This window comes from Chroicocephalus ridibundus, chromosome 19 (assembly GCF_963924245.1).
Source record: "Chroicocephalus ridibundus chromosome 19, bChrRid1.1, whole genome shotgun sequence".
In the NCBI taxonomy this organism is placed as follows: Eukaryota; Metazoa; Chordata; class Aves; order Charadriiformes; family Laridae; genus Chroicocephalus; species Chroicocephalus ridibundus.
Window position 1 is genome coordinate 7,046,814 of NC_086302.1, and position 20,806 is coordinate 7,067,619.

At 54.8% G+C, this 20,806-nt stretch overlaps 1 protein-coding gene across 1 annotated transcript in view; it reads right to left on the reverse strand.

Moving 5' to 3' along the window:
- Positions 1-3,353: 3,353 nt before the first annotated feature.
- SDC3 (syndecan 3) overlaps positions 3,354-20,806 on the reverse strand; it is a 49,153-nt gene continuing 31,700 nt past the window's right edge. The window contains exons 2-5 of the mRNA XM_063355851.1: positions 10,328-10,445; positions 9,268-9,878; positions 7,276-7,546; positions 3,354-6,385 (exon numbers count right to left, since the gene is read on the reverse strand). Of these exons, the coding sequence (XP_063211921.1) occupies positions 6,219-6,385; positions 7,276-7,546; positions 9,268-9,878; positions 10,328-10,445 (1,167 nt within the window). The 3' untranslated portion in view covers positions 3,354-6,218. The remainder of the gene's footprint in view (positions 6,386-7,275; positions 7,547-9,267; positions 9,879-10,327; positions 10,446-20,806) is intronic.

Consider the following 20,806-nt stretch of genomic DNA (forward strand, 5'->3'; position numbering starts at 1 on the left):
TAAATGACTTTATTTTATTATTTTTTTTCTCCTTTTATAAATGGGCACAGCACAGAAATAATTAAAAAAAATAGACAGTACCATTACAGTGCTAGATCCATTGGCAAAGATTATTTTTATAGTCTTTTTTATTATTTTTAAAGTTTTGGCCATTGAGTAAGAACAAAAACAATTAACAAACATTTTATTTTATTTTATTTTTGTTTTTTAACAGACACTATGAAGCAATTTAAGTACTAAACTCTAGAAGAGTTATGTACATACAAAAAAAGGTTCTGTTTAAGATATGTTTCCTATTAAAAATATTTACATGCATTTTTTCCCTCCCATATTCATTGAAAGGTAAAACACTTGTAGTTTCTTCTATTGTTAAAGATTTTTCATTCTCCTGATGGGAATTTAAACCAGCTCCAAAGAAAAAGTGAAGCGGGGCTCACTTGTTGGGCTTTTCTTTTTCTTTGAATTATTTAAATCTTCTGGAAAGGGATATTTTTTCGGACGTATATCAATGGATTTGTTTGCTTGTTTGTTTGTTTGTTTTCTTTTTTTTTTTTTTTTTAATTTATACAAGAATGTTTCAGGCTTATTTACAGAAGAACCAATGGGTGGAGATTTATCCCGGAGACACGGTGGTGAGCGTTAGTTGAGAGATAAGCATGTGATTTTAAAAAGTAGTTCTATCAAACGGCAATGGATACATATTTTTCTAAAGTCAGCAGTTCTGTCTGGTTTGATTGTCAGCTGTACTTCTATGACTTAGACCAGGGGGACCCAGAAGAGGGGAAGCTGATGCACGTAAAGTCACTGGTGCCCTTGAGGTCTTTGGAGATGCGGTGGATGAGCCGTCTGGAACGTGGGGGGAAAAAATAAACCCGGGCATTGCACGGGCGTCTCCTAGGGTGACTTTTCGCCCAAATAAAAATAACGGTAAAAATAAAGCAAACAAACAAAACAAAACAAAAAAAAAACCCCACAAAAAAAAGTTTGTACGCTCCAGGCTGAGACTTCTCTAGAGACGGGGTGTGGGTACGTCCGCGGAGCTGCAGGCACAAGGTACGTGGGACAAACCAGAGCCTGCACGAAGCCGCTTTGGCTCTGGCCGGGGATGCGGCAGTTGGCAAAATGCTCCTTTACCCCAACCGTCCCCGTGGTGCTGAGGCGGCCGGGATCAGGCCCTTGCTACGATCGGGCGAAGAGCGGGAGAGACGGAAGGAGCCGCCAGCACGGGGCCAAATCCTGCAGCCCCCCCGGCCGAGGACGGGGTGCGAGGGCTGCAGCGTCCAGCCCACGCCGCCGGCGGATAAACCCTCCTCGTCCTCCTTAGGTGCAGAGTTTGCATTGAACCTGTGCACGCGTGCGTGCTTTGCACACACGCGTATATACATATATACATATATATTAATTACATACACATATATATACATAGGTACACGCACACCACACCCATCCCTCCCGCCGCAGCCCCCAGCCCGGCCGAGCTGCTGGCGAAGCTCCCAGCCAGACGCCGGTTATCCTGATAAACCTTCCCATGTTGAAAACTCAATGTCACTTTAGGAGCTGCCAGAGCCTCGCAGAAAACCTCCGAGCCCAGAAACGCTTGTAATCATAAAAGGGATGATTGAAGGCGGGGGGGAAGGGAATAATTAAAAAAAATCCATTCTTGTTTTTAGCTAATGGTTTCGTTCCCGTTAAAGCCTCCGTGCTGGTGACTCATGGCAGGGGTGGGATAGCTCTGAATTATGAGTCTGGGGAGCAGGAGCCAAAGCTCGCGTGGAGCAAAGCAGCCCCTGCACAGGGACCTTCAGCACCCACCAGGCAAAATGGGGAGGGAATGGGAAATCTGGAGGCAATCCGGCACGCCGTGGCATGCACCCGGCCCAGCGCCGTCGCCTTCCCTGCAGCGGGATCCCCCCCAGCGCTGCTGATTTTGGAAAGGTCCAAAATCAAAGAGATTTTTGGAGGAAAGGGGCAACTCGCTCCCTGCCCTGCAAAACCTGTCCGAGCCTGGGTCCAACTCCATCCCCTGCCCTTCCTGTCCTCCCACTTCCAGCCCCGCATTTGGGCTCTCGCATATTTTCCGATCCTCCCCTCCCTTTGACCCCCTCCTCCTTATTTATGTGGCCCAGGAGTCACCGGCTCCTTTGTCATTCTCCTCCGAGACATCGGCTGCTGCAAATCCCGGCAGAGAGGGAGAGTGGAAACCGGCCCAGCTGGGAGAGGAGCCGCCGCCGGCTTTCACGCCTGGCAACTGCGGCTCTCCTGAAATTATGAAACCGGCACCGCAAAGGGTCTTCCTGTAGTGCGTCACGCGCGCACGCACACAAACATGCAGAAAAGAAATGGAAAAGCGAGTGGAAAAGCCCTCCTCCACAGCCTCACGGGCCACCCGCATCCTCGGGGCGCCCAGCTGGAAGGACGAGCACGTCTGGGCGCTGCCCCAGCTGGGAGGCTGCAGCCGTTCATGGGTGGTATCACTACGAGGGATACACGCAGGATGGGGAAGGGGCTGAATTTTTGCAGAGAGCGAGGTGCCAAATCTGGCAGGCTTTGGGAGGGGATGATGGGGGAGATGCTCAGGCTACCATCGGAGTTAATTTCCCTCAAAAACCTGCTCCGCGGCCAAATCAACAGCTGAGAAAAGATGCTTTTGTTGCTCCCCCCCTGTGCTTTCTCGCCTCTTCCCCATCCATCTTCACACCAGGAATCCCTCAAAAGCCCCGGAGTGTGGTGAGACACGCGTGCCCGCGCAGAAGCGCCTGCTGGAGGGAGCAGCTGTGCCCCGCTGCCCACCATCTGCCTCCGGACACCCTCGGCACAACCACGAGCTCGGCACCGTCACCCGGCACGGGGCTGGGAGCCGCAACACACCGCGTTCGCCGTGCCCGGCTTTGGGGATGGCCACGCTGCAGCCCACCACCACCACCACAACCCCCTTCCAGACCCTGGCAGCATCATTTCACCTGGGTTTCACTGGGGTTTTACCCATCCCCATTCCTCTGGTAATAGAGCGCCGATGGTTTCTACAATTTTTTTTTGGAGCCGAGCTTTCCCAAAAACAACGCAGCCCACGTTCAGCTGCGTCCCACCACCTCCTTGCCCTCCAAGGGAGGCACAAGATTAGCCCTTCTCCAGCAAGACAAGGCTTTTTTTTCTTCCAAGCATCAACTCCAACAACTAACCCGGTGGTCCTGGGGAGCTGAGGTGACAGGAAAGGCTCTGTCATGATTTATCACCAGAAAAAAGTTGGGCTCCAAGCCCAAAAAACAGTCTCCTCCCGCTCATGTCCCCTCTCCGGGTGGGGAGTGATACAGCAAACGTGTGGAAGCAGCAGACGCACAATGAATTAAGACTGGTCAATTCTGATCACCAGTTTAATTGCCTTCACCTTTTTTTTTTTCCGCATGCGGTCGTCTTTTAATTACGGCAAGAGGAAGCGCTGCCCAGCCTCCTCTCGCCCTCCCACTTCCAGCCTTCCTCACTTCTGAAACTGTAACGGATTTAAGTGCCGGGATTACAATTTAACACCGGCTGAGTGAACCGAGGTTAAGCTTGAGTGAATAAAAAAAATTGTATTATAGACCTTCAGACTATTAAATGGGGAAAAGAAAAAAACGGAATGAAGAAGATTAGGGAAGCAGCTAAGAAAAGCAGCATTTAAAAGATTAAGCTGGGAGGTTGTTTTTTTTTAATGCAAGCTCAAAAGATTAAGTCCACGTTTTTCAAAAAGATGGTGATTTTGGGTGGCCTTGATGCTTGCCGCGCCCAACTCATCGAATCATGAAGAGATTTGATTTCTGCCACACCCCAGCAGCTAGGGCCCTTCGTCTAGTCTCAACGGGGCCAAAAATAAACCCCAAATCCATCAAAACTATGAGTTGAAACCCTCCCTTTGGAGCAGGTCGGAGAAAGCAGCCTTTGGAGCCAGGTTGACACCAGCCTTCTTCAGACATGTGGTCCCTCCTTCACAGCATCCTCATCCTCCACGGCCGGGAGGGACCCAAGCAGCGGGTACACACACGCTACACTATCTGCCTTTCGGCATCGCCATCCAAGAGACCCAACAGGACCGTCTTCTCCAAACTACAAGAACCAAAACGATGAGACGGTTTTGAGGCTGACATCTCTAAAATGGGGATTTTTAGAGCCGGCCTGCGCGCCAGGGCTCTGCGCCCTACCCCGAAGTAAAACCAGGGTGGGCAGTTTGGGTCGCAGTCCCTGCACTGCGCACCCCAGGGGAGCATAGCCCAAACCTCACGTCTTCACAACCACAAAGTCCCATCCAGCCGCCATATGCAGTGCAATGAAAATTTACAGGGATTTCATTTCATATATATATATAACTGTGTATGTATGTGAGTGTATATATATATATATATATATATATATATATAAAATATGCATTTGGCCTCTCAAATTCCTAACATAAAGAAGCGCTGCTGTCTTGTAGCCTCCACCAGGGTCATAAATCCCTATATCCACTAACACCCTGAGGGGACAAAGTGTCACTGTGTCTGTGCAGGTTAATTCAGGATGCAACAGAGTCAAAGCAACTGATTTTTTTTTTCCATTTTCCTGTTTAAATTGCTCAAAGAGCAAAGCCAAGGTCTCCATGGGACACCATCAAGATCACAACCATCATGAAAACAAAGCTCCTTGACAGCATCGCAAACAGCGCTTCAGCTAATTAAAAGCCAACTCATTGAAATATCTAATTGACTTTTCTGTGCAGAGAGCTTGCTCCAAAAATTCTAGCCTTTCTAGAAGGCACGGTTGGGCTCTGGATCAGATCCTGCTGCTCTGAACCTTAGGCAGCCTCAGAGGGGAAACCACCGCACTTGGGTGATGATGGCTTCCAGCATCTTTTGCTCTCAGGCTCCTGGGTGCCCTGTGGGTTATACTGGAATTTAAGCAACAACAAAAGAAACACAAAACCATCAATCCTGGGTCTTGCAAAAGAGATGTAGCAGCCAACCTGCCCTGGGGCTGGCCGGTGGAAAGCCACCGGTCTGCCTCACCTTCCTCACCTTCTGGGTGCCAGTGGCCCGGCGGGGACCCCTGCTCGACCCCTGAGGGGACAGGGCATTGCCTCTGCTTTGCAATTCTTTTCTTACACTGCCTCTCATGCCTTGTTGAGCTTTGTGAGATGTTATCCCAGCTGGAGGAACCGGGGAGAGGATTTAGCTTCTCCATTTCCAACTCCTCTCCCTTACCAACTCCCCACCACGCAACATCCCGCTCCGTTTTAAAACCAGTGCTGTCGGTCGGACTGCGCAAGCTGAGTTTTATTGGTCACAGTGAAAACCCAGCAAAAGCAAGGTCACTTCTCAACCAAACCCCTCAGTGGCCGGCAACACGCCGTTTCTATCGATTTAAGGTCTCTGGCCGTGCACAGCGATGCAGTGAAGCGAGGTGGTGGCAGGAGGGGAGCAGCATGAGATACCCCAACGTGTCTTCTTGCTGCTCCGCGAGCTCTCCGAAGTGGTGATCTAAAGAGATCGTTTCCAGCATACTGGCCAAGTTTGTGTTTATTTGCTTTTCCCCACTCCAAGAGCAAACCCTGGGGCATCAGGTATTCCAGCCCCTTGTGCTTTTTTTCAAGGTTCAAAGCGTATTTGAGAGTCGCGTCCTCTCTTCAAACAGAAGCAGGGAGCAAGGTAAAACCTGCAGAGCAACCAACCCCACTGGAAAACAAAACAAAACAAAACAAAATAAAAAAAAAAAAAACAAGAGAGAGGGAGAGAAACCTCCCTCCTTTCCAAAGGGAAAAAAAAAAAAAATAAAAAGGAAGACAAATCCAAACCAACCCCCCTGTGCCCCAGGGCTGGTAGAAGGTGTCCGGATCTCAGAGTCCGTTGTGTTGGTGGGAAAAGCCCAGTGACCTCCTGTAGCCGTCGGCAGCCTGACCGCCCCGTCCCACGCTCGCTGGGACGCTCCCTGGGCACGGGTTCCTTGGCGTTGGCTCCTTGCCCCGTCCCTCCCGCTGCAGAAAGGCCAGCGGTACTCGGTCCGAACTCGGCGATGCTCTGGGGCACTTGAATTTTTCATCATGCCGAAGATGTGTTTTCTCCTTTAGCTATTGCGGGTTTTGCTTTTTAAATTCACAGTCTGATCCAAAAAAGAGAGAGAGAGTGAGAGAGAAAGAGAGAGACTGGATGAAGTAGAGGAGGGAGAGTTTGGAGCGGGGAGGGAGGGAGTGCGAGGCACGCCGGGCTCTTCTTCTACGCGTAAAACTCCTCCTGCTTGTCGGGCTTCTGGTACGTCACGTTGGCTTGTTTGGGCTCCTCCAGCGTGTAACTGCCTTCGTCCTTCTTCTTCATCCGGTAGATGAGCAGCATGACCAGGAAGGCAGCAAAGAGGGCTCCCACCACGCCGCCCACGATCACCGCTGCAACACAGAGAAGTGGCACGGCCGTCAGTGCCGTCCCGCAGCCCCAGCCTGGCTTTCAGCGCAAAGAATTTTGGGGGGGATTATTTGGGATCCCGGCTTGGTTTTGCGCTTTGCAAGTTTGCGAGCAACTTTCCTCCTGAAATCTACAGTTGAGAGAACTGAAAATGAAGGTGAGGAGCTAACGCAATCGTGGGATTCAAGGAGCTTCAACAAGCTCCCAAGTGCAGAGGTGCTGAAGGGTAGGTAGGACCCAAAGGCATCTACTCTACAGCTGCACGATGGGTGATGGACTGGCACGAGGCAGCTCGGGCACAGACAGAGGTCCCTGCGTGGGCTGTAAACTCATGCAAGGAGGGTGCAGAAAGTCCCTCAAGGAGCTGCTCATTTGGGTGCCTGCCAGCATCCACCATGTTCAGCCAAAGACCAGCAGAAGAATAGCTGCTTTGCTGTGCCATCACCTTCAGCTCCCTTTTGCTGGTGGTGGGACACTGACACCTCTCCCCCATCTCTGATGTCTCTCTGGCTGGGACAAGTGGCCCTCCCAGGGCACCTCTCTCCTCCCCTGCGGTCAGAGGTGGCCGGGTGCTATTGAGCCAGCACCGTAGCACATCTTTACGCTGGCATCCTATTTTTTTCCCTTGAAACCCATCTTAGCAAATGCAAAACGTGCATAGCTCTTCACTCTCCTGGCAAAAACGTGAAGACCCCTGGAAACCCCCCAGCACAGGCTCTGGAGCTATTTTGGTAGGTGAGTGTGTGTTATTCCAGGCTCAACACCACCCCAATGGCCTGCCAAAGACCAGCTCCTCTCCTGGGCCATGGACAGCCCAGCTGCCTGTCCTCCCCCAGACATGCCAGCTCTTCTCCCACAAGCCCTCAGGTCTCACCTATCAACACTTCTTTCCTCTCCAGGATGTTTTTCTGGGGGAGCTGAGCGGCTGAGTTGCCCGAGTCTATCGTGTTGTCGATGAGCCCCGGCTCCGCGTTCTTGCCCAGCCCAGGTCCCGACGGCGGTGTCACCACGGCCATCACCTCATTACCGAGGTCGGGACGAGTTGTCTCTTCCTCCTCCCGGATCTCAAAGTCCCCGCTGGGGCCGCTGCTGACTGGGACCTCCAGCTCGTTGTCGAGGACTGTCGTTACCTCCCCTGGCTCCATCTGGGAGAAAGGACAAGGTGGAGCAGGGGACAAGGACCAAAGGGTGGTTCCCACCTCCAGCAGCTCTGATGTGTCCAGAGGAAGGACATCACAGTAGCGATGACAGGGTGGGCCTCTCAGCAGGGAACATAGGGGTAATGTTAGTGTGTCCCTTCCCTGTGTCACTAAAGTGGACAGTTATATTGCAGCAAGCAACACAAACCCACGTCTTGATGGTTACAAAAAGGCTGAGGCCACTGTGGCTGAGCTGGACCATTCTTGTCTGTCCCCATCCCAGGTGCCCTTGAGATGCACAAACACTCACCTGTTCCCTGTAGCTTCCCCTAAAGAGAGCCCCACATCCCAGACCCACATTTGGGCTCTCTATCCCCAGTGTAGACCGATGGCTGGCTGAAACATCACACAGATGCCTCCTGGCTAGAGGTGAAGTGATGCAATGGTTTGTGCTATAGCAACATAGCAAGGGGAAGGATTGGATGCCACTGGATGAGCCCCAGGGGGGTCCCTTCCCTCTCGCTTTTCTCCCTTCAACCTGCTCTTACGGTTGCAGCCCTGGGCCACAGGGCAGGAGCAGGAAGATGGGGCCTTCTCACCCAGGACATGGAGCCAGCCCAGCTCCCTGCCGTGGTCCCTGACCAAGCCCCTTGTCAAGGAGCCTAACCCAGCCTGTATAGCAAACAGGGGCTGGGCAGATGAGCCATTCCATCCCCCTCCAGCCCAGCCCTGACCTATTGCCTCCTTCACATCCCCACACCTGCAGCTCCCTCGGGCGCAAAATCCCCCCTGACCTTCCCCCTTGTCCCAGCAGTCTGACCTGCTACGTGTCCACATGCTGAGCTGGACCACACTGAGCATCCCCAAGCAAAACCTTCCTGTGGTCCCTCCTTCGCGGGGCAAACAGCTCCCTCCATGCCTGCCTCCGGATGTTACAAACGGGGATGGGCAAAGAGCTCGACGGGCCGAAGCCGGGGAGGGCGAGCAGGAGCCCTCTCCATGTCACGCCGCCCCCGGCGCGAGCGCATGGCTCACTGCTTCCCACAAGCACGCGTTTTTGTGACAGAGATTAATTGAAGGTCAGGGAGAGCCCAGAGCGCTATACATACATATACGTACACAGAAAAGAGGGACTAGTTTAGACAAATCACTCCACCTTTCAGTCAAAGCGGTTTTCAAAGGGCCCCCGAGGGGCTCTGAATGAGAGATGGATCAGCGGATTAAATCCCCTGCTTAGGACACCCGACGGGCTGGAAATGCACCGTCAAGCTGCAATTGTGGAGGTTTGAGCCTCCCATTGACGGGCTGCAAATTGGGAAATGGTACGATGAGCCCAGACACCAAACCCAGAGGAAAGCTGCTCTTTTCCCGTGGGACGGTGGTACCCCCCAGCCCTGCTTCCCTCCCGCCCGGGGAAACTGCTCTGGAGCAGCTGGGCAAGGCAGAGCTGGGGGCACGTGGCACACCCCTGGGCGCCCCCATCAGCTCTTGTGACAGTCCTATCACCATGGTCTGCCCATGCTAAACCCCCCACCCTTTAATCTCCCCTCCCCATCTCCCTAGATGTTCCACTGTCCGTAGAGCTGGGAAGAGCCCAACCTGGCTTGACCTTCCTCTGAGCAACTGGTTCAGGATGTATCTACCCCAAAGGCTTCCCATCACCATCGCTTGGCTTCAAACAAGGCCCACGAGCCCTTTAGCAGGTAAGAAGGGCTGCTGCCTCCTACCTGGGGGGCTTCTGTGGGCGGCAGCGTGGCAGGACTGGATGGCAAGGCAGTGCTTTTTTCTGTGAGGTCTGCAGTCCTGGAGGTGCTTGGTTTTGGCAGGGACCTGGGCTTGGTCGTGCTGGTGGGGACGAGCCGTGACGTGGCCGCCTCTGTTGGTGCACTGGTTTCGAGGACGGCGGTGGTGGGTGTCTCCAAGGTGGTGGCCCGGGTGGTGGCTGCCTTGGTGACAAAGGGCGGGAGGAACCTCCGGACGGTGGTGGGCTTGGCAGTGGCCATGGTGGTGCTGGTGGTGGTCGTAGCCGCAGTGGTTGTGGTGGTGGTGGCTGTGGTGGTGGTGGTGGTGGCAGTCGTGGTGGTAGGGGAGTCACTGGCAGTGGTACTGGTGGTGGTTGCTTTCCAACTGGGGATCACTGGAGTCTCTGTCATCCTGGGGATATACAAGACGCTGGTTGTCTGCTCGGGGGTGGTGTACTCAGCAGGGAATGGTTCAAAAGGGGTTGCCACAGGCTGCACCGAGGTGATGGGCAGCACAGCTGCCGTGGTGGGGAGCGTGACCGACGTGTCTGTGGTGAGGCTCACTGCCGTCTCAAGCCCCGACTCCTGCTCGAAATCTGAAACAGCATGAGAAGAGCAAAGAGTGAAGCTGCTGCTGGCCCAGCGCTTCCCAGGGCTGGCCCCCACCTGGCCTCACCCCGAAAAAAACCATAAGCATGGACTGGTTCCAGGCTCAGCAGAAACCAACGGCTGCAAATTCCCATGTGGTGGCCAAAGCCCCTCCCTGGGGTCAATGAACATGTAACATGGCACGTGCTATTGTGCTGGGGAAGGGCTAATCCTGCCCAGTAGGACCAGAGACCGAAATGGGACATGGAGTCACTTGAGCCCAATCTTTGGCACAGTTCCCTTTGCTTTTGTCTAGGAGAGGGCAGGAGGGAAGCTCTGGAGATGGATAACGAGGATCCCCACTCTCACATCCCATGGCAAGCCCCTCTCCAGTCCCACCGAAACCCATGGCTAGGTTCCCCAGGGACCCTCCCTCAGGAACCCCACAGCTACTTACACCCCGAGCCGGAGCCCGAGTAGACATCGTCCAGTTCATCATCCCCAAAGGGGTCATCATCCCCGGAGCCCTCCAGGTCCACGGGCCTCTCGTAGTTCTCGTTGCGCCAGCGCTGAGCCTGCAGCCAAGCGGGGAGAGACGCGTGAGCAGCTCCAGCCTGACAAATCAAGACCGGTGCCTGCAGAGACACCCCCAGAGAGCTCTTGCGGGACGATGCCCAGGTTAAACAGGCCAGGGAAAAGCAAGACCAAGGGAGCAGGAGTGCAGGCAGCGCTTATCCAGCTCAACCATCCAGAATCGTGGGGTTTTTTTTCTTCCCCAAAACAATTTGCTGCTGCAAATCTTTCAGACAAGCTGACATTTTGTGGAGAGCTCACATTGACTCCGATAACATTTCCCATGGAAACAAGCCCTCTGGAAAAGCGGGGCGGGGGGGGAAAAACCAACAACTGCTTTTGAATGCTGTTAGAAAAAAAAATAACGATTTTGTTCTCCAGCTCGTTATTGTTTTGGTTTAGATGATTTTCATGTGATTCCGGGCACAGGTGTGACAGTAACACGCACTATCAGCTGCCATAACTTGGAAAGTCTCAATATGAAACAATATCAGACTTCAAATATTCCACCGCTTTACAGTGCTGCTAAAACTCGAAGAGCCCTTGCTAGTAGGGCTCTTAAACGTCTTGTTTTGCAGATCAAAGTGTCTCCTGTTTGTGTTGCAAGGAAACAGTTTGACACTTCATTACAACCCAAACAAGGCGACTTTGATCTGCAAGATAGCATCAGATGTTTCAAGATGTAACAAGCCAGGTTAGTGCTTAAATTTAAAAGAAAGGGGTTGAAGGGTCCCCTTCACCTATTCTAGCATTTTACCTCTTGACAAAACTTCGAGTTTCTTTGTTTTCATTCCAGATTGGAACAAAAAGGAGCTTTGAAAAGTCAGAAGGTCCCGTGGCATAGAAATTGGGGACTTTTAACTCACATTTTGTCCCCACATCTCTTCTCCTGGAGCCCATCAGCTGGCGAGGGAGAGACAACCCGGCGGCCTGGAAGGCAGGAGGACGCTTGCCAGGGGCTGCGAGGTGATTGCTGCCGTGGTGCCCAAGCCAAGGAGATGTCTCCTGCCCAAACCCTGCCTACATCGTCACTGATGTACCACTTGTGTCATACACCCAGGGTGACAGCGTGAGCACATTCCTGAGGACATAAATCTCTCGGGAAGGTCAAGGGGAGTTGGGCTTTTAAGTGTCTGTCTCTCCTGAAAGCGCGGCTGAGCTTTTTCTGGCTGGATCTACTCCTTTATCTCCAGCTCTCCCTTATCACCGCAGCCACTGGTTATACCCCGCCAGTCTCCCATGTGCCACACACCTTCCAGATCACTGGGATGATTCAGTCTTTGCCCCCAAGATAATGCCCTATCCTGGAGTTTCAAATCCACGGTCACCAGCAGCTCCCTGAAGAAGTCTGTTATCCACCAGAATTAATCCCCAGGGAACTGGGAATCGAGCAGCCCCTTGCTGAGCCACAGAGGCCGAACCCCGCTGCAGCACAGGGCTGAGGAGGGGAGGCGTGTGCTCTGAATGTGGGTGTCAGTGCTGACTAACCCTGCAGAGGTGCTGGGAAGCCCAGCAATGGCCATGGTGCTGAGGAAACAGCCTGGAGAAGAGGGACCAGGAGAGATGTGACAGAGGCCGGAGGGAGCCAAGAGTGAGGGGGACACATCCCTGCAAGGCAGGAGCTTGCCTTCCCTCCTTGGAAATCAAGGCGGCACCAATGGGTGACAAGCTCGATGAGCTTGATGTTGCCAAATGATTTCAAATAATCCTTTGTCCTGATTTATGGAGGATCTATGGAGGGCTCCAACTCCTGGAGAAGATAAAAAGTAGGGAAATACTGATGCACCAAGGATCAGTGCAATTGATTTTGCTAAATAAGTGATGTCTTACCTATAAACCAATGTAAAACAAGAAAATAAATAAAATGCAATAATGAATAGGCGCCCGGGTGGGATCTGCTGTAGCCCAAGGGGAAGGCAGTGGATAGAAGTAAAAAATCCCAAGAACCACCTTTGGTTTCACCGTGCAAGTTTTCCATGACTCCCCAGCACTGACTCCAAAACCTTTGGGCCAATGTCCCTCCTGGGTCGGTAGGACAAAGCTACGGAGCTCACCCACTCTGAAACAGTCCATCCAGGACTTCTCTGTGCAGGGAAGCCAAGGACCAGGAGATCCCAAGGGACACACAGGGGCTAGTTCAGTGTCTTTTGAAGGCTGATGGGGTGCACCACCCATAGGAGCCCATAAATTATGAGACAGGCCTCCAAAACTGATGGGAGGGCAAGGAAAAATTGCAAGGTTTGAGGGATGGGAGGAATAAACATTTTGAGTTACTTTTGTTTGCTTTTTGATTATTATTATTATTATTATTATTACACCAAAAATATTGAGGCTCACCAAGAAACGAGGAGGTCACCGCACAGGCGCTCCCCAGACCACCCCTCACCCCTGCCAGCTAACCTGGGTGAGCTCCCTGAAGGCTGGATTCTCTTCGCGTGACCTTGCCATAATGGGAGCCACATGGCCCAGCTCCATTAAGCCTGTTTCTCCCGCAAATTGGAACCAGACGAGGCAGGTCCAGCCGCCGACTCCCCGGCTCCCCATGCTTTGATGGGGAAATGAAAATGGAAGTGCATGGCGCCAGCGTGCCATGCCAGTCCCTGTTCATCCACCCATGGATCCATCCACCCATGGATCCATCCATCCATGAATCCATCCATCCACGAATCCATCCATCCATAGATCTATAGATCCAGCCAGCCAGCCAGCCAGCCCTCCTTCCATCCACCCATGGATCCATCCATCCATCCATCCATCCATCCATCCATCCATCCCATGGGGTGAAGAGACTCAGCAGAACTCAGTGCCTGTCCTGGATCTGTTCTGCCCAGGAGAAGAGCCTGGAGCGATGCAGCGAGGGCAAACGGGTACATGCAACGTGCTCCCATCCCGCTGCAATGACCCTAAGTCAGCTGAGAATAAGGAGGACGGGAACGTTGAATTAAAGCAAACTTTGGTGGCTGTGGGTGCTGTTTGCAGCCAGGGTTTGGTACCAGCAGCCCCAAGGTGATCAAGTCACTGGGAATATCCTGGAGATGATGGAGACGACTGTGTAAGGGCAGCTCCCAGACCTCACCGGTGAGAATTGCCAGGTCCCAAATCCAAAAGCAAACCTTCCCATGAGAATAACACCCCCATATTTCGCTCAGTCAGTCACCGAGTCCAGCACCCCCTGCTCGGCATGTGGCCGGGGAGGAGTCCCCTGGCACCACTGCCCACCCCCAGCATCCTCCGAGGGTCTCCGACCCACGCTGTGCTCCAACCTGCAGCACGTGGCTCCCCGACGTGATGCAGAGGTTTGGAGCTGGAAACCCTTTCTGTGGGTCTGTCTCCTCCCCACATCCACACCCCCCTCACTGTGCAGACACCATTGCTCCCTCCAGGTTGAGGAAACCGGATCCGTGCCACAGCCCCAGGGGGATCCATCTCCCGGAGCTGCTGACTGTAGCAGGAACAACTTCACAGCAATAAAACACCTCGCAGGGCCAAAACTCACTCCCCAGAGACAACTCCCTCGACGTGAGAGACGGCTCGCCCACGCCTGCCCCTCACGCGCCAGCCCGCAGGAGAGCAGAGATGTTCTCAGCCGGGTTTTGCCCTAAGTGGATTCCAGAGGATCGGCGGTGATCGGTGGAGTTTACACCGAAGAGGGATGCCGGCAGCCTGCGGCACGGGGCGGCCCGCCAGCAGCCCGGCTCCAGCTGCTGCCTGGCCAGCTCAGTGCGTGTAATACCAGCTCCCGCACGACCGGGCACCACGCTGCTGTTGCACGGCAATATTGACAAAGCTGCAGCGTTCCCGCTGCTCAGGGGAGGTGAAACGGGGACTCAAGTGGGGTGGCAGAGAGTTTCCCTTCTCTTGCTTGTCCGCAAGTCTCCAGAGGCTGCTCCCGAGCTGCTCCCGTGTGCAGGGGGAGCTGGTGGCACAAAACCACGGCAAACAGCAACGGATGCTGGGCAACCCCTTTGCTCCCCTCCAGCATCCTTCATCCTAGGATTGCATCTACCCTAAAATAACCCCACAGCCAGGACCAGGCATGGGGGGGGACCCCCCGACTGCAGCGAGCACAGCGCCAGCCCATCAACCTTCACAAAGATTTATTGATAAAGACTTGTGAAACGTCTCCAGGTGTTCCCGCTGCGGAGGGAGGGGGGTGTTTGGGACACGGCTGTTCCCAAAAAAGCCCCCATGCTGCTCCACTCCCAAGGCACTGACGTAAACCTCCTCCTGGCCAAGCTGCCCCAGCTGCAGCCCTGATGGTATTAGGTCAGGCTCATGCAATAAATCTTGGGAACAGTCGGTGTTTATTTGGATTTACTGCTGCTTAGATCGTTAATACTCCAAGTGCACCAAGCCCCGCAGCCGTGCACGACTCCCAGCCTCCCCCCAGCATCGAGGGGGCTGCTCCCCCTTGCACAGCTGGGATGGAGCAGAAAGGAACGGTGATTTTGCCAGCCCGGGAAATCACAAATCACGCAGGACGGCAGCTCCCACCTCCCGACCTGCGGCTGCCTCCCCATCCGTCACAGCCTGCACCGCAGCAAAGACGCAGCTGGCTGGATTTGTCCCAAAAAGACAAACTTCACCCTGACTTTATCCTTGACACAGCAGGCTCCGCGCGGTCAGGGCAAGGTTGGAGGGAGCCCGCTGGCGGGTTCCCCTGGGTGTGCTGGATCCGTCCCTTGCAATCCCTGGTCCCCAGGGATGGTGTCATGAACTGTCCCTGTGCCATGGCAGGATCCCCTGGGAGTGCTGGATCTGTCCCTTGCAATCCCTGGTCCCCAGGGATGGTGTCATGACCTATCCCTGTGCCATGGCAGGATCCCCTGGGAGTGCTGGATCTGTCCCTTGCAATCCCTGGTCCCCAGGGATGGTGTCATGACCTGTCCCCACCCCGTGACAGGATCCCCTGGGTGTGCTGGATGTGTCCCTTGCAACCCCTGGTCCCCAGGGATGGTGTCACGAACTGTCCCCACCCCGTGACAGGAGGGACGGGGCTGCTACCCCAGGGGGAACCCCAGAGTCGGGCTGTGAAGCCTGTGCAACGGCTGAGGATTGCCAACCCCAAGAGAGGGTTTTCCACGGCACGAATTTCCTGCCTGCCTGGGGCCGGGAGTCGCACAAGCCGCATCCTCACCCTTGATGAATCTTCTCCCGCGGTCGGGATGGGGAGACCCACTCGCAGGATACCCAGGGCCTCTGTGCCACCCTCTCCGGGTGCCTCAGGCAAAGCTGGGCCCGGCGGGCAGAGGCTTCTCCGGGCAGGGAGGAAAAGGCAGCGCGATGCTCATCCTGGCCCCACTGCCCCCCAGCCCCATGCCAGCCCCTGCCCTGTCCACAGCGGGATGCCCAGGGCCAACAATTAGCCAGCTCGAGCCAAGGGACAGCAGTTCCCATCCCTGCAATTACAACTTCCCGGCTAATGGCTCCTGGCAGGGGGTTTCGTTAGCCGGCTCAGCCCTGCTTCCCCCCGGCCGGGCTTCATTAGGGAAATTAAACCAGGGGTCAAGGCAAAGCTGCTGGAGGCACTGGGGCCCAAGACGCCAGCTGGACATGGGGGGGCTGCATCGCCTTTGGTGGTGTCCAAGTCCACGGGAGGCGAAAAGGAGCGGAAAGGTTTCAATGTGCCCTGCACGGTGCTGGGTCTCTGCTGGGCCACGCTCAGGACTGTCCTGCAGAAGGGGAACTGCTCGTGTCACGTCCCCGTGGCTCAGCCCATGAGCTGGTCACTGCCACCCCAGCCATGGGGGCAGCCTGGGCCAGGATCCAGCTCTGGCACCATCCACACCCCGATCGCCTGCCTGATTTCTACTCCTCCGACATCCGGAAAAGGTCACAGATCTGCTGCTACAAAAGCAAGCCCCAATGCAAAGCAGTCTCCATAGGGCAGAGCCAGAAAGTCAAATTTCAATAAACATTCCTCCAGTGCTCAAAATGACCCCAAATCGGCGCCAGACCCCAAAGGACTTGGATGTCGGCAGCTCTGGAGGTGACACGGTCACTACATCAAGCTCGGATAAGAAAACATCCCCCACTTGGTCCAAGGACCCTTTTGCTCCCGCAGGAGCCGCGGGGCTGAGCGACATCGGCAGGAGATGCCACCCACCCGGCCACACGCTGTCCCCTTTGATGCCTCCGCTTGGCTGGACCAGCCGGGAATGGCAGCCAAGGGGCCGCGGCAGCGCAAATCACACCCAAATCCGGTGCTAAGAGCCTTGGAAAGCGAGCGAGAGCTCAGGCCCTTTGGCCCGGCACCACCAGAGCTGAGCAGGGAGATTAGAGAGGCTTCAGTCCCTCTCCATCATCTATGCGCATGTAACCCCCCCCCAGCACAGCGGATGGCCCGTCCCTCCCTCTCCTCTCCCTTTACCAAGGCGGGTGACATCATTTTACAGGTGAAAAAAATGTAAAGCTCGGGAAAAGGGTCCCACTGACACACTCAGCCCCCCCCCGCCACGAGCAGCTCTCCACATACAGCAGAGGATTTGGGGACTTAAAAGATGGGGGAAACCAAGACGCAGAGGGGACCTGCCCGTCACCTCTGTGTAGGGTACAAACGTGCTCCTACAGACCCCTCGGCATCTTCAGCTGCGTCCCGGGGGACGGGGACCAGCTGGTTCAGGTCTTCCAAAATCCCCTGCACACCCTTTCTTTCACGTCCCGCCTTCCCTAGGCAGGGAGGAGAAGGGTGTTGTATTTTTTAGGGTGTTCCCACTTCCTGGCAAGGTTTTTGCCGTGATTCTTCAAATTCCCCAAACCTGCCCCGAACATTAAACCCAAAATGTGCTGCCGTTGCAAAAGCGATATTCACGGCGGAGTGCCTGCCTTTCACACCGGGAGGAAGGGAGGCTTCTAAATCAATCCATCTTTAACCACGGGGAGAGGCTGGTGAACCTCCCCGGGATGCTCTCAGGCCCTTCTCCGGTAGCCATTGGCATAGCAACGGTCGCCATAGAAACCGCCTCCTCCATGGCGACGCATCCATGGCTGGTGCGGGGCGATGGGTGGTGTCCTCCAGCGCATCCACCCAAGCCGGGTCTGGGGTCCACTTCCCCGGGGGTGCCATGGGGTGGGCTAAGGGGGGAGAAGGGGACAAGAGCCATCTCCGAAAGCACAGAGGAGCTCCCAGGGGAACCATCTGGGCCAGGGGAGAAATCCTGGCTTGAGTCCCCGCATCCGCTGTCTGCGGGACTTTGCGGAGGGTCAGAGAATCCCCCCCCCGCCGCCGCAGCAGCCCTGGCTGGGAGTTATCTGCCCCAGTCTGGCTGGTGGAAGGGACCAAAGGCTGTGGATGTTTCTGGCCCTCCTGGCTGTGGACAGAAGGTCGGAGTTTTCCCTGAAGGAACCAGAAAGGAAATAAAAAAGGATTAAATTTGGTGGTTTCTAAGGCAGCCAGGACACAGGCGTGATTCGTGCTCAGAGCTCGGGATGCAGTAACGGGGAACAAAGCTAGGTGGTAAAATCCTTCCCTGGCACACGTCTAAGGCTCCCTGGCAGCGCACACGGAGAGCAGAGCACCCCCAGAGGTGACGCGAACCCCAGGAAAGCATCGCAGCCCGTGGAGCCCATGCGTCCGGCCGCAGCCCCCGGCACTACGCGTGCTGCAGGGAGACCTGGCACGGCAAGCTGGGGACAGGGGGGATTTTATCCCGCCATACAGATGACCACAGCCATCCAGCAGCCTCCGGCACAGCTCCGGGGTACGAGATGGGGCCAAGGCAGGGGAAGGGACGCATGTGGAGAGCATCGGGAGGGACACAAGGGAGCAGTCTGCTGCACATCCCGGCGGGTGGGCAGTTAAAGAGGAAAAGGAAGATTGAATCAGCGTGAAAGCAGCCTGGAGAAGGGGACTGGGTGGTGCAGGCGAGCACGAGGACCAGCTCGCCGTCCCATCCCGTTGGTACCACGCACGTGTTTCTTGTCTCTGCGTCCCATTCCCTGCCCATCCTGCTTGAAAAACAAAGAGCCAAACCAGAAAGCCGAAGCACCTCAACCCAGTGGGCCAGCTTTGGGGAGCCCAAACCCCCTGCTGCCAGCAGCAGCCCCGCGCCCCCGCACGCTGCAAGGGCGAGGGGAGAGGACAAGGTGGGCAGGAGCCTGCCCTTGCCATGGAGCGATGCAAGTGGCGATGGCAGCAAGCGACCCGGCGCGTGTCCTCTCTTCCAAGGGAGACGCTGAATCTGGCCGCCTTGGAAAGCTTGGAAGGACGCAGCCAGGGTCAGCAATTCATCAGGGGCTGAAAGCCGGTTTTCTCCAGGAAAACACATTTAAACTGAGAACACATCACAGGAAAAGCGGCGATTATTTCTACGGTATTTTCCACGGGATATTTTCAATTAATCACCCCTTGAAAGCACTTTTCTGGTATTTTATATAGAAAACCTTAATAACTCATCCCAACACGTGATTTAGTGATACTACAAACAGTTGAAATAATACTAACTCGCACATAAAGTTGGAATGAAAACATTGTTCCTGAACCTTAAAGACTCCACAATTCTTTTCCCACTGCAAAAAAAAAAAAAAATAAATAATAAAAAAAAATCACTGAATTTCCACTCTTCCATCCAAGGCTGCGAGTTAAAAATAAACCTGTCGGAATGCTGCTCCAGACAGCACCTCCGTGTCACCAGGACCCGCTGCTTTGGGAAAAGACCTTGATGTCCCAGCATGGTGAGCCCTGGCCAAGTTTTTGCCCGAGGGCTGATGCTCGAGACCACCGAAGCTGCTTGAGATGGAGACGCCCATGGCAAAGCCGAGGACGCTGGGCTTTCTTCTAAGGCAGTGCCCTGGCATGGCTGGAGTCTGGGGGGGGACAGGGTGCTGGTGGAAACTGGGGGGCTGATGCTCGTGGCCGGCAGAGATCCCACTCGTAATATGTGCTGTGAGCTCAGGCGGGCAGCAACCAGTTATTTCCTGTAACTTCATTCTTTCCCAGATTAATTAAGCCCCCGAATAACAGCTGCCTAAACCCCAGTGCATTTTGATTTAATAGGCCGGTTATTTTATGCAAGTAAAATAATCATTAACATTTACCGAAGAGCAGCAATTATTCTGGCTTTGTATCGATTCTCCGCTGCCAACGCAGGCAACGCTGCGAGAAGCCGGGCTGGATGCAGGCGCATCCCAAAACCTGCGTTCGGACACGTACGCTCATGAGTATTTAATCATCACTCAAGGAATATAACGAACCCCCGGGTCCAGGTAGCCTGGACCAGGCTCAGCTCTTCAAACAGCATCTCTTCCTCCTCCTTGGGATCGTCTGTCTCTACCGTCATTTTTTTATCCCAATTCTTCAATGGATTAGTGCCAGATCCTACCCAACCACACAATAAATATCCCCGAGCCAGGGCTGGCATGAAAAATAGCAAACCTCCCAACGTAAATTGTTGCTAACACCTCATCTCCCAGCACGCTCCGCTTTTTACCCCCGGGGAGATGGAAGAGAAAAAAAAAAACAAAACAAAAACCAAACACACAAACAAACATCCCCACCTCCTGCTGCATTGCAAAGCGCCAGGCGAAGAGGCACAAAAGAGCCCGGCGAGGCTCTGCCACGCGTGGGTTGGGATTGCATCAGGCAGTCGAGGTGGCTTCTTGGGGTTCCCCTGGGGTGGCAGATCGCCCCCCTAAGCCTTAATTCCCACCCGGGGACGGCCGTGTTTGGCTCCGGCTGCATCGGCAGTGGTTCAAAGCGCAGCCCTTCGCCCCACGGCTGCGGGTTTGGCCAGAGCTGATGGAGCACGTGGTTGGAAACGATGCTCTTGGCAGATGCAGGAATGGGGCAGGAGGTCCCCTCAGGCCTGGGTGAGCCGGTGTAAGGGGAAAGCCAAGCCAGAGCTGGGCTCTACAGACCCCCGCTTTGGTACCCAGCAGTGGGGAGATACCTGCCCGCTGAAAAAACCCAAACCTACGATGCCTTCCATCCTACAGAGAGCATCCTGCCAGCCCAGGCAGGGCAACGCAGACAACCTGCGCGGGATGGAGCAAAGCCAGCGGGGCTGGCAGGCGGGGGTGGGCAGGCAGCCGGGATGCCCGCACCCCCAGCTCCGCCGCCTGCCCTCCTCCACCTCCCCGCTCCACCTGCCCAGCCCCATTTCTTTTCCGCCCCAAAGGATCCGAGATGCGCTCCAGACTCATTAATTCCCCTGGGATCGCGCATTGCCATGGCGACGCCGGCAGCCCCGGGAAAATCCTGCCCTCCTCGGCACATGGCCCGCAGAGCCCAGGCCACCGTCCCCGGATGCTCAGGGTGGGTCTCGGCCCCCCGGCTCCATCCACGATTTCCTTCCCGGGACTCGGGAGCCGCCGCTGTCAGCGGGAGCTCCCCCCAGTCATTACAGAATTGATTTAATTTGCTCTG